The 14,208-nt window shown below is 40.0% G+C and overlaps 1 protein-coding gene across 4 annotated transcripts in view; it reads right to left on the bottom strand.

The window, feature by feature from the left end:
* The window catches only part of LOC147269572 (frizzled-3-like), a 27,141-nt gene extending 12,933 nt beyond the window's left edge, over nt 1–14,208 (bottom strand). The window contains exons 1-2 of one of the 4 annotated variants that reach the window (XM_086187250.1): nt 14,068–14,208; nt 12,308–13,187 (exon numbers count right to left, since the gene is read on the bottom strand). In XM_086187250.1, coding sequence (XP_086043376.1) covers nt 12,308–12,604 — 297 coding nt within the window. In that variant the 5' untranslated portion in view covers nt 12,605–13,187; nt 14,068–14,208. Of the gene's footprint in view, nt 1–12,307; nt 13,188–13,349; nt 13,519–13,624; nt 13,679–13,702; nt 13,914–14,067 lie in introns of those variants that run through there. The other 3 variants (XM_086187260.1, XM_086187276.1, XM_086187269.1) reach the window with 3 other exon arrangements.

Raw genomic sequence — 14,208 nt, 5'->3', positions numbered from 1 at the left:
ATCTGTGTGCAATGATTCTGACAGTCAGGGCAATTGCCCCTGATCTCCCATCACAAAGAGAATATTGACATTAAGTGTCCTAAGTGTGCCACCCAACAGGGGAGTGGGGGGTGGCAATCAGCTTTCCATGAAGTCAGACTAGCGTAAATTGTTAGGCATTTTGTAGTCAGTTGGTGATGGAAGAGCATGGAAAGGAAAGCGTTAAACCTTGGCCTGGGGGGAGGGGACGGTGTTCTACCAAAAGATGGTGATATGAAAGGAGATAGTGAGATTTAGAGATTGAGGAACAAGAGGAAATGCACATTAGCATCCAATTATCAATCTCTTTCCCTACCTTTTCATTATATTTAGAGTGTTTGTAATATTTTGGCGACCCCATTTGTATAGGCTACATAGGCAGAATGATAGTCAGCTTTCACTATAATGTAGTCCAGTACACCACCACCACCCAGGACAGCCTCAATAATAAAGCAGAAATATTGCCCTTCCAACAGTGTCAACAAAACTGAAACATGAGATTTGTAAAAGAAGAATTCATGCTAGAGCTGTTGTATTTGATTGTACAGGTTCATCTAAAAGTGGCTAGTGGGTGTATAACACTGGGCAGAAAATGCGCTGAAACCCATCACGAGGAGAATAAAATCTAAAAGATCTCAGAGGTCGCCACGCAAATGACATCCACCTTAAACACATCATGCAGGGTTATAAATTGACATTTCCACACACAACTATAAAACTAGACAAATGGGGGCCTGACCTCAACCAATGGGTGACTACATTTGTCAGAGCAACTTATTAGAACATTTTCAGCATTCACAAATTAATGCATCACAAGTGCCCTTGCTGCCGTTTGAGTGCTGTTCAACAGCTGTGTAGCGGAACCTTTCGGATCATGAGTCATGTCATTTCAGCGGCATAATGGGGAGATGTTTTGCTTTTATATCAGCTCACTTTAGACTATAGTTTTTTTTTTATAGAAACAAAACCAATTTTATTTATATAGATTTGATTGTAAACCCCACATCTTTTAAAAGATATGTGGATTTTTTTTTTTTAAAAGATGGTTACAAAAGAAGAAACCAGTTTATACAAAACCAAACCAAAGATAAATATCACTTACAAACAAAATACTGGCAGGACTGTAAACACTGTTTAGAAATCACATTTAAAAATCAAACTAAACATCTTTTTTTGGTGTGTGTGTGTGTGTGTGTGTGTGTGTGTGTGGTGGTTGGATTTAGAAAGGCAATTGTGAGCATTTGGAATGAAAAGCAGGTTGGGTTTTTTGACACTGAGGAAAATGAGAAAAAAAATCCTGTGACTGGTCCACCTCCTGTTCAATAGAGGGATTAAGTTTCTCTTTTCTTTCTTTACTCCCGCTACCCAAAAAAATCTGGGGGGGTTGGGAGGAAATAGAGAAAAATAAATGGACATAATAACCTACAAGTAGTTTCAGAATGCTTTATGGATCCTAAATAAATAAATACATAAAAATTCCAAGGTAGGAAACAAGTGGGACTGCACAGATCTGGATCCAGACACACACATTTTGGACATGAGTTGTCTGTTTAGCTGGTGGGTACTATTGTTGAGCTGTGTGTATTTGCATGTGATGACGTGCTCAGAGCAGTTGTAGAAAATCCAGTTATCCAACTCTGCAGAAACACACACACTCTGTCAAGTCTGTGTGTGTGTGTGTGTGTGTAATGGAGGAAAAAAGGGGAAAAACCTGAATTGGAATGGCAAAAGGAGTTGTGCTTTCCCGGTGGATTAGAGTCAAATGGATTGGAAGGAGTGTTCAAGAGTGTGAGAACGTGGGTAACACACACACACACACACACACACACACACACACACACACACACACACACACACACACACAAACACAAACACACTCTCTTCCTGAAACTGTCACTGGCTTTGTGTTGTGGTCAAGTCAAGGTGACAGCCAATTTAGTAGCCAAAAAAACAACTTCAGATCTGGTGACAAAGCTTCCTTCAAAAATCTAGAATTTTTGGCCTGAAGCAGTGTTCTGATAACCCATGCAGTACAAATACAAACTATCCTATGTTTTACTGACTTCTACAAATACTCAGGTCTAAGCATGGCAATCAGACAGCCACAACAGTTCTACAATTCACTGAAATCCTTTGATGCAAAATTTTAATTTCACGTATTTTTTCTACTGGTGGACTGCATGTTTTTTTTAAGTCTTTACGGAACACTTGTGTGCACTTACTCTTTGCCTGTGAGGAACTTAATCATCAACCTTCATCTTCCAAATCCCTTAAACCTGTACATTAAATTGACTGAAAAGGCTGATCTTTTAATGTATTAGCAAAGTAAAGTAGGAGCTCTATTTCTTGCATATCTCTTTGGCACATGAGGAGGTATTTAGAAGAGAAAAATCTGGGCTTTTTTGCTACTAAAAAATAAATAAATTAAAAAAAAAGTCCATCCGGACTTATCATCTCACACTATTTTTTTCTTCCTCTTCTGCCGTATCTGTCTCACACTGTAACTCTCACTCTTAGTGGGGTGAGAAATAAGTCGGTAAAACCCTGCAGCAGTAATGCTGTCAGGACACACCAGCTGCACCTAAATTAGCCTACTACAACATCTCTGCAACATTGCCTCAACACGAGATTTAAGTCCTCAATTTTTCCTTCTCACTGACTTTAGTGAAACTAAAATGTGCCTCTTTCCACTCTGTCCATGTATTTTTCCTCCTATTCTAAACCGTGCTTCCTCTTTTGCTGCATCCATATACATTAGAGCCAATTAAACTGTCTCTGTCTGCAGTCATGTAAGAATTATGACCCCTCCATCTTTGTCTTCTTCATCAAATAACCTAATTTCTCTTTTATCTTCTATGTCTTTGCTTGTACTGGCTGGATTTAAATCAGCAACACAATTCACATAAACAAGGTTTATTTGTAGACAAATTCATACTCACACCCACAGTGGATACACTCCTGCCTCCTCTCACTTGCCTGTGAGAGTAAGACAGACGTTGGCCATGAATAGATGAACTTGAGCAGCCTGTGATGCTCTCCTCCCTAATCTCTGAAAAGACAGTTAAGAAAGGGGGACCCTTCTCTCACACCCTCTTCCTCTTTCAATCATTTGTTCAGTTATCCATGTCCATCCATCCTTCAGTTGGGGAATTTGGATAAAGCCATTAATGGCATTTCCCTTCACGTTCAGTTCCCCTCCTCTCCCCCCATTTTCTTTCTCCTGTATTCATCTCCTCTTTTTCTTGCCTCCCATTTACTCCTGGAAATTACACTGACACGCACTTGTCCTCCTCTACCACATCTCTTCCTCCCCCTCTCACATCTGCATTCATTAACTTCCCTCTTCTAGCTTTATGCGATATTCTGTGTCTTATTCTGAAGAGCTGGCATTCCGCTTTTGATTGTGTCATCATTATTGTAGTACATTTCCCCATTATTTATCATTATTATTATATTCGTCTTCAGTTGACTGCTGCTGTATTATAATAACTATCCTCGCAGGATCAAATGCTCATTCATTAAAAATGTTTCATTCTCATTTCAAATGTACCAGAAAAATCAACAAATGATCTTAAATCCTTAAATTTATCTGGCATTACTCCTTTCTCATCTCCATTACATTATTTTTTGCTCTCTTGTATAATATATCCATCCATTTTATAATTCTAATATTAGTTTATATTATGTTGTTATTTCACATCACTAATTTGCATGGATGGTTTAAGAAAGATATGACACAACCAGAATGGCAGCTATTATTTTCCAGGGACAAATCCTTAATCCTTATCCTTTACATTATCATATTCATGCAGTCCACTAGTAATATCTTGAAGCTGCATTTTTCTCCAGTTCAATCATACCAGCAAGGTAAAATTGAGTTGTGTTTGCCAGCTGCTGCTAAATGTCTCCACATTACACCTTCTATTCTCAACAACGGAAGCCTGACTTTCCCAGGCTGGGGTGGAGAGCCATTATAGTCCACAACTACGCCATATTTCTCCATGATTACATGTTCAATATCTCAGCACATGCAAGGCTTCACTCAACCTTCAAAGACACTGGAGAACAAATTCATACACCAAAAATGAAACACAGTCGGCCTCTCCTAGTTCCTTTTCCCCCCTTACTACTAGTCCTTTTCCTCCTCCACTACTCAGTTTATTCCACAACATGCACTCATCATCCAATTTCCCTCCCCTCCCCTCTCCTGTCTGTCTGCTTTCATTCCTCCCTTTCCTTCTCTGCCTATTTAACTACCATGGCAACAGGTGATGTGGAGGCTCTCACAAGGCTAGTCTCATTGAAGATAACAGTACAGAGAGCATGCGTGTGCAAGGACACAAAAAATACTTTGGTAGGACTGCAATAATGGATAAAACCACCCAAAAACTGCTGTAAACAAGCTTGCACAAGGAGCTGCTTAGACACTCGTGAAAGTGAGACTAAACGAAGCTGAGAAGTGTAGCAGTGTCAAAAGAAATGATAAAGATGTAGATGGAGAGCCGAGAAACTGACAACAGAGCTGAATAAAATTGTACCAAACACGTCTTAACATAATCCCAGCCCCCTGTGTATTGCCATCTGCTGATACAGTAAATATACAATCTGTTACGGTTAGAGATGAGCATACTATCTTTGACATGGACATCAAGAAATAGTTTTATTTTCCTCTATCTGGAAAACCTATAAAGGCACTTCATATTGAAATGTAAACGTACACTCTCCGGTTCAAACCTGGCACTTCACGATTAAAAATCACAAATATCTATTTTGTTAGTGGTTGACTGCTGATGAAATCAAAATATTTGCTTTGGATTTGTTTATTGTGTTCAACAGCTCTTTGAGCATCTTGTCTGCTAATATGTTGGATACTATTGTTTATCACCTTCATGTCCTTGTACAAATGGTTAATTGGAAGTCACAGGCAAAATCATTTAGCTTGTGCTAAAGAAGAGTGAGGAAAAGAGAGTCTGGAAGTGACAGGAAAAGCTTTGACAAACATTAATTTGGTGGCAATGGATGGTTGGCTGGTGAACCAACATACTTTTCCATTGCATCAAAAAATAAAGAAGCTGTAAATAGTCTTTATATTTGCAATTCAAACTGAAAACATAGTGCACACAATAAATGGGCAGCTGTTGCAGTAGAAAAACAAATCCGAATATATATTCTCTCTCATTAGTGATTTAAATTGTTTATAATTCCATGGAATTATGGAAGCTATTTTGGGAGAGTTGAAATTTGCATGTGGCTTGATAAGTGCACAATTAGTAGCACCAGAGCTCTTAACACTGACACTGGTCCTGACCTGTAGCATGCTGAAAATGTTGGAGCTGCTGTGTTGAGTGGCTTTGCGTGACAAGGGGATCAATGATAGTGTGTATGTTAGTTTGAGGTTGGGCTTAGCTGTGAGGGTTAAACATTCTCACTCACACTAGACGCAACTGGGCGCGTGCGTGCATGCGCGCGCGCGCACACACACACACACACACACACACACACACACACACACACACACACACACACACTTCCCAGCCTGGGTCATGGGTTCAGATTAAGACCATAAGACTTGGATAACCTATATTTATGTGTTTTACCACAGATGAACACTGTGGGGCTCCACGCAAACTAATCGGGTAGACCAGAGCAGAGTCACAAATGAACAGTGTGTTATGAGGGATACAAAGCAGGCAAGTGGTAGATTTGTTGGGCTCAGTAAGCGCAAGAAGATTTGTTCCTTCTTTAAATACTTCTTTATATCCTAAGGTTTTGAATTGGTAGTTCAAGCAGCATAAATTACTTCTTCATATTTTCCTGGAAATTAGTAACAGTCCATTTACATCTGACTACAGTATATAGTGTTAGCATAGTGAGCCATTGAGTATCTCTACAATCTTTCCCAAAATGTCTCTTTACTTGGCATTGCGAGGCTGGATAAGTAGAAGTGGCAGCTTTGCTGATGGGAACCTTCTGCCAAAAAACAGCACTAGGCAGTGCCTTTGTTCCGTGTATAAATAAATGATTGCTTCATTTGGGCAGGCAGCTTCAATAGACTCAGTCAGAAAGAGCAGGATAATCAAGTGTTCAACTGAAATAAACAGGAACTTTTAAACGGGATGAGGACCTGTCTGTCTCTGCCACTGTGAATAGGATAATCAGCCTCTTCAGATGCAGCGAGCACCACTAACACATTCACATACACAACACAGGCAACACAACTCACATAATTACGAAAACGCACCTTTTCAAACTTCATTCTTTCCCTCATATTCACACAAAGAAAAAAAAGACACAACAGAGCAGACTTGAGCACAATAAGCCCCAAACTCTCCAGATTTGGCACACAAATACCCTCTGTTACGGGGACCTCATGGCCCCGTGGTGGCCCTTCTTAAACAGAGCAGTTACATTTTGAAGGACAGGACCCCATGCTGAGGGAACCACAAACACTGGAGACAGTAGAGTCTATAGACTTTACAAACCTGTCACTCTTTCATTATTTCTCCAGTAAATCTCTTAAATTCTCTTGCTGTTCTACGGCACCAAAGATTCTCTACCACACACTGAGTCCCTTTCTCCTTCCTTATTTTGTAGGATCTCAGCAATACATGAAAAACCTTCACTCTTGACCACAATTAAATTTCACTATATAGTTTTCAAATTTGTACACATTAAATGGTAATAAATTAAATTGTGAATTTTTTCTAAAATCTGGTCCTTTCAGCTTTTTTTTGAGCAGGTAGAACCTAAAATGGCGTCCCTTAAGAGACACGGCAGAGAATTATCAATGCACAAACCTCATGGGAGTGTGAGGCTGACAACCTCCTTGATGCTACTGACTTTTAGATAGTTCCAAAGCTTTTTCCTCACCCAAAGCAATCATTAGTGACACCCCTGAAGAGAAAAAGCACTACCTCAGTTCAATAATTCTAATGAGGTATCATATTCTTCCAAACCACATTAGCATCACATTACTGTCAAATGGCTTCTTGTGTATGTAACTAGAGACTCCGTGAATGAAAGGATAAAGTCTGGCTGAGTTCACATGCACTTAAGTATCAAGGCTACAGTTGGATTTCTGAAGTTACCTCATTTGCATAAACATCATGTCAAGAACAAACCCAGTTTCAATACTCGAGGTGGGAGACTCAGAAAACACAGTGGTTACAACTCAACTACTGCTAGATAAAATGTACATTTTTAGTGTATGCACACAGAATTTAAAAAAAAGGGCAGCCTTCAAAACAAATGCTAAAGAAAGCAAGACTTCTATATAACAGATTCTACAAAAACCTGGGAATGAGTATGCTTGTGTGACTTTAATGATTGTATAGCATTAAATAATGCCAGCAGGCAATTATCTTGTTTTTTTATAACCAATATCAGCAACAGCCTTAAAAATCCACATAGCTCTCTCACATAATGTAAACAAATTTTTTAAAAAAAATTACAAGTTGTTCTTTTTTTGTGGAGGTTGTTATTCAAGAAACTTTTATTGTCATACCAATTCACATTTACAAGTTTCTGGTACGAAATTAGGACTCAGGTCCCAGGTAAAGAAGCCTAATAAATAAGCATAAATATGAAGTAATGTCAAATCAAATAATGGGAATCATTCTATCCAACAAAAACTAATAAAGAGGAATCTAAACCTTTGGCAGATTTGTAGGATAGTCCGTCTCTTCGAATATTTGCTTGATGACTAATATCAACTTGACCCCTTGAGAAACAGTTTTATTTGATAACCTAAATTGCACAAAAAAAATCCAGAGCAAAAAAGCAGAATATAATATCTATGAATTGAAAGTGGAAATTCCCTGGCAAAGAGGACATCTGGCTGCTGGATGCCTTAGGCAGTGATACTCACATGATGTCTCTATTCCTTGATCTATTTAACCATGGACAATAATCAGCAACGTGTGCTTCTGTCATAACTGTCTTGAGTTTTGTTTTTAACTCATGCGCACCCCCCCCCCCTTTTTTTCCCATCTTCTGATGTCTACACAGAATCGCTTATGTTTTAAATCAGCAATTATAGAGTAATTGAATCAGTATATCAAATACTAATAATCTTGGATACTATCAAGTGTGTTATTCAACAACCTTGCAGCACTTTATCAGCATCAGCCCAGAACTTGACAATCAGTGCATCCCCAGTCTAATACTACAGCACATCCTCTGGGAGCCATAACGCACTATGGCAGATGGACCGAGTCGGCCGTGGTCCCAAAGAAAGAATTTCACCATTCGCACAGTCAGTCATCCTAAAGCCATCTCCCTTCTTATATTTATGTCTCTCACACCCCTCTTTCCTTAGGTTTAATTGACTATTGTGGCAGATGGGGTGGTGCTTGCTCTGTGGGAATCAATGTCTTCATTGTAGAGCAGGGAGAGAGAGAGATTAGCAGCTAGTTAGCACTAGTGAAAGATGGCAGCTGGCACCATTAACCTCTCTTGTCACTCACAGTCACACACAGAGGAGGTGGCTAGTGTACAATTCGCCTTTAGCCAGGCTTGTCAATTACACACAAGAAAATACACCTCTGTAGCACAAGCCCATCATTCAAAACTGAATAATTCTGGTTCAGTATTTCACCTGTGCACACACAACTTTTAGCAAAAGGTCGACATTCAAAACAAACAGGGAGGAAAAACAATATTTCCAAAGTCAATCAAAACTGACACCTCAACAAGGGCATGCACAACTGATTTCAGAATAGGATTTTAAAAGGTTTCAAAACCAGGGTTTGTATGTGTCTCAACCTAGGCCTTGAAGTTGATCCAAGAAAAATAATAACATGACAGCTCACTGGAACGAAGGCTCAAGACACGAAAAGCCTTGCCACTGGAGCAGAGTGAACATTCATCATATCGTCTTGACTACAACACCTGCTGACAATGGCTCCAGTTTCATTCAGGCACCTGAAATGCTTCATGCTGATTTGGCAGCAGTTGTTTATTTTACATTTGGTTACTGAAGAAAAATTTTCAGACACACACATACGCAATTGATCAGTGTCAAAAATCACTCGTCTCAAGTGTCACTTGGTAAAAGACTCCTGTCTTTTAACAAAGCCATCCTCTGTTCTCAGGCACATGCACAAATGAAACGATAACATCAGCCCAAGTCTTTCAAAAAGGACTTAAGCATATGCGTAGACTTAATGTGTTGTGTTGTTACACCTGACGAGCCAATGCTGCGCTGCTTCACTTTGGACTCCTCCAACCCCCTCATTTTGTTGACAAAGAGGCTCCAGATGTTAATCCAGCTGCTCTACACCACAGATTTGTGATGGTTCCACATTGTAACTGCCATGATTATGGTAAAATGGCATCAATATTTCTTCAACCCAGTGTATTTTTTTCCCAGCTGGAAAATACTTTAAAGACACATTTTAATGAAAGATGCTGATGATAATATGACTTCCTAATAATAACTTGAGTACACAAGTTAATTCAGCAATGATATACGCTCCTTTTCTTTCTATATACTTTATCAATACAATAGATCTACTAGCATTGGTTCTTTCAAAAATAAACCCTACATGAACCCAAACGTGGGGATAATAAAGTCCCTTGTTACAGTATTGTTTACAGCACAGATGTGCGCTATTGTAGTCACATACCAGCAAATAAACTGGTGTATACGCATGTTTAGATACACACGTTTGTATTATGCTGCCAGAGTCCCATGAGAGATATTATTGAATTTCCTCCAGGAATCCCACCAGGACTACCACGCCTGGTCAAAGCAGAGCCGAGCAGGAAAACTAACAGGGCTCGTGTTGCGACTCAACCATCTTCAAAAAGCTGTCTCCTCTATGACTGGAGGGGCCGAGTGTCAGTTACAAGGCTACTTCTTCATCTGGGTCAAATCAAGTTCAACAACAGATGCCTCTAACAATCCCTGAAAAGGCATGTTTTGACATGATGCTGGGGATTGACTTGATTTTAGCATCTGCATGGTCCTTAATGTCCTGAGTGAATCTTATGACTAATGGAGTCTTAGCATTTATTCAATTCACATGGAGCAAATTCAAAATACAAGGCTGTCAATCCTAAACTGAAGAGCTTTTCCATATTTTCTGAAGCGATAAAAGGGGGAACTGACAGCAGGGATCTGAAGTTTTCTATCCTGAAAATTTAGATGTATTAAAATATTACAAATTGCTTCTTGTGATTAGAAATTTATAGAGCAGCATGAATGATGTAATTTAATCTTTTCAATTAATATTTTGATTGACATCCATCTGGTTTGACTTGGGAATATATTCAGTACAAATGCACTAAAACATATAATCCAACCAGATTAAGTGCCAAAACTGCCCAGCCAATGTTGGCCTTGTCCAAAATCATCTGCCAACATTGGCCTTGTCCAAATTCAACAGGGGGATTTTAATATGCCCTCTCTGAACAGCTGGAGGCAGATTTGATTAATCTTACTATATTTGACATCCTTAAGTGTTTCTCATAATATAAACCCCAGTTTCAGGTTAGCCAAAACATAACCCAAACAATGTCGATCAAAACGTTTAGAGGCACTGAAAGTCACACATAAACAATATAACGCTCCCATAACGACCTTCCCTGGAAAACAAAAAGGTTTTAGTTTTATTGTTTCTATATAATGTATATTTTATTCTAAAATATAAAATATATTCTACTCATATTCTAACATGATTTAGTAGGTCTACAGTAGCTTTCTTTTTCCAGCTAACACACCCAAACATCCTCAGATTATTACTGCAATGCCTTTCGAGTGAATAAATACTTGCTGCTGCTAAAAGTAATTACAGTCTAGTTATTGAGCAACACCTTGATCTATGCCTTTTGTCCCCTGGGAGTAACAAAGGAGTTGGAAGGTAACCTGATATAGATGGATAATGTGTGTCTACCATTCCACTCAGACAGTGTGTAAGACAGCAGCTTCTTCCTTTATCCTTCAGACGCCCTGTCTGATCACCACTGAACACATCTGTGGACATTTCTCTTCCGCCTCTAAACGTTTCTGCTGCAGTTCTCACCCAGATAGCACCTGTGTGTCTGTCAGCTGCCATTCACATTCAAGGAAGGTCACGGTTGCTTCTGTGAGTACATACGCATTCATCTGTGTACGTCTACATGGAACAGTAACATATAGCCAGAGGATAGAACTGAAACACGAGGAGGATAGATCAACTGTCGCCTTTTCTCCACTCATCCACTGCTCCTGTTAACTCCATGTCTGCATAAAAGAAACTGTACTCCAAGTGGGGCTTGTTGTATCCAGTTTCCTACAGATCAGTTTATAATTAGGCCTGGGCTATATAACCAAATCAGGTGAACAAATGTGTCATACTAAAATGTTTCTTGTAGTTGAAAAATGACAGATTCTTGTGTGACTGTTGATTACTTACAATTGGCCACTCCACATACACGTTTCCGTTGTTGCATCACATGTAAATGCTCCAACCAAACAACACACTTGTTAAATGACTAACAATCTGTGTGTCTGCTCCATTTTCCAGGATTATGATTGGCCGTTTGTTCACTGAGTCAAAATGGGTCTATGTGTTAAGCACATTCATAACAGTTCACATTTTATTTATCAGTGTTCTATTGATCATTTTCCTTTTTACTATTAATGAAATGTTCATTGCAAGTACATATTGCTGTTTGGCCCAGGCCTCTTTCTAACAGCATATTGTGTGAGTGGATATTTTAAACAACAATTCACTCCTCTCTACAACAAAGCTCCTCCATTCTCTCTGAGCAAACCGTATCTGTATGCTCTGAGGATTAAAGATGCGGATGATTTGCATAAGGCTTGCTGGGTGATATTTAATAAGGATATGTTTGCAGAGGATGTTAAAATACTTTTTTAATCTGACTATAATTATCAACATATGAGAGAAAAATACAACGCTGCATTTATAGGTAAACAAAACCACCAATCTGTCTTCTGTGAATTAATTCAGAATCTATGTTTGGAGGAATTCTCCTTTACAGATGTAATCACATTTGAGTTTCTTTTGGTAGCTTCTGGCAGGTGTGTGACACCACAGTGAGAAACTTTGCAGGCTGTTGCTTAAAGTAACAACCTGTTAATTGCAACTTTTCCAGTCCTGAACTGTTTACTAAACTCATAAAACCATTTATGATATGTATTTTTTTTTTTAAATTCTACATGTAACTCCATCTCTTTCACACTCACTGCAGCTGTTATCCAATTTCAACATGTGCTGTGACATACAAGCATACAACGCATGCAGGGTTTAAAAGAGACACACACACACACACATCAACCTACCTCCATGGCTAGTGCCGCTGTCTGCTGGTCGTAGTGATTCAGAAGGTTGGGCATAAAGGTGGTGTTGTAAGGCAGATCCTGGCACATTCTCAGTCGGATGGGCTCACAGCTAAACTCACTGTGACTCTCTACGGCCTCCATATGAATGGGTACAGTCGGAGTAACCGAACAGAGAAGAAGGAAGAGGGGGAAGAGACAGACAGAGCATGTTTGTCTGCAGGAGATTGTGGTCTTTTTGGATAATCGGTCTTTCATACATTCTCCTCCAAACGATGGCAGCATTTTTATGTTGGACATTCCTGCAGGGTGGCCAAGCTATCTACTGTAGCCTTGACAACACGCACAAGATTTCTTAAGGCTTCCTGACATTAGAGGCAACAGAGTCCATTTTCAGCGGCAGGATTTAAGGGGAAAAAAAAGACAAAATATGAAATCCACCTTTAAATAAGAGGCAAGTACACAATATAAATGCACCCTGAACAGCTCCAGTGATGGGGGCTCAACTCCTCAACAGCACAATGCAATAAAGCAGCATGAAGGAAGCTGCTGTTTGAGTCAGGTTGAAAATTCACCGACCAATGTTGCACTTCGTTGAAAAGGTGCTTTTAGATGCAAAGGTTCAATTGTTTGTCATTTCAAAAACCTCCAACAGTGTTTCTCCACCTCATGGAAATCTCCAGCTTGGAGACATATTCCATGATTCTTCCCTGAAGACAGAGTCAGCCCCCAAGAGCCTGTCCTTGCTTTTCTCTTTGTCTCCTCCCGTTTGCAGCAGCAACACTTGAGGCTGAATCAACAACACATCCTCCAAATGATTTTCCCTGTCACCGGGGTCTTTAGCATTCTCTATCCAAACTAGAGTAGATTCTTCCAGCAGGTCCTGCAGGTTTAAAAGAACAAACAAGAAAAGGTCACAAGGGCATTTTTAAAAGATACAGCCTGTTGGTTAGCAGACATATAACCACTTCCTGTCTCTAATGTGTGATGCAAGTGTAATTATTTGACAAAAAATATATATATATATCCCGGGCGGCAATAATACCAGGTTTATTTTGCTGAGTGAAAGCAAAGGCCAGCAACTACGGCAGGTTTGGAGGCACCGTGAAAGTGGACGTTACACCTGCGGCAGACCTGGCACTCCTCTATCATGTTTATGTGATGTTGGCCGGGCAACAGTAACGCTCCCCCGCGAGGTTTCGCACCGCGGCTCCGTGTCATTTCGACGGCGTATACTTTCCGCTTTGGAAAGTGCGCTATTGAAATAAAAAAATACTCAAATAAAACGGACGCGGTAAAGTATCAATTAGTCGCTTTAACCTGCGCCAAACATCTCCCACTCGACCGTCAGGCACGGGGTAACTTCGAGATTTTCGCAGCACTAGCTAGCTAACTTACCGAGACGCTAATAAATTGATAATTGCCGCTACACGAACACCTGTGTAACGTTTGCTCGATATCTTTTCCGTGGCGTTCTGATGCTCCCCAGATAAACCCGGTTAGTTTTAGAAAGCAGAAGGCGCTTCAGTAATCTGCTCAGCCAAATGAACCACACACGATGACACGCCAGGGTCACGGCATATCAATCTTAGGAGCTGCGCGAATTTGTCACCGCAGTATCTCCAACCCAACGGCACGCGATTTGCGCACAGGTTTCATTTACAGCACATTTGCAGTCGGACTCTGCCCTGCTGGTATATTAGAACGAAGTGAAAAAAAATCGCTAGTTCCTCCTTAGCGTTACAATTTTTTAAATGCTTTACCTTGTGTGGAGGAAAGAGAGCGGTTCGGGCGCTCCTCGGCTCCGTTCACTGCAGCACTTCGTTGTTCCAATGTTTGCAGCTGGTTGCCTGCAGCGTGCAGCCGACACATCGGGGTCGCGCAATCAGCGGGAACGCGCAGAT

The sequence above is a fragment of the Aulostomus chinensis genome, chromosome 2, assembly GCF_037954235.1.
Source record: "Aulostomus chinensis isolate RoL2024-O1b breed Wild chromosome 2, RoL_Achi_v1.0, whole genome shotgun sequence".
Lineage (NCBI taxonomy): Eukaryota > Metazoa > Chordata > Actinopteri > Syngnathiformes > Aulostomidae > Aulostomus > Aulostomus chinensis.
This window is presented reverse-complemented; position numbering and strand designations above follow the sequence as displayed.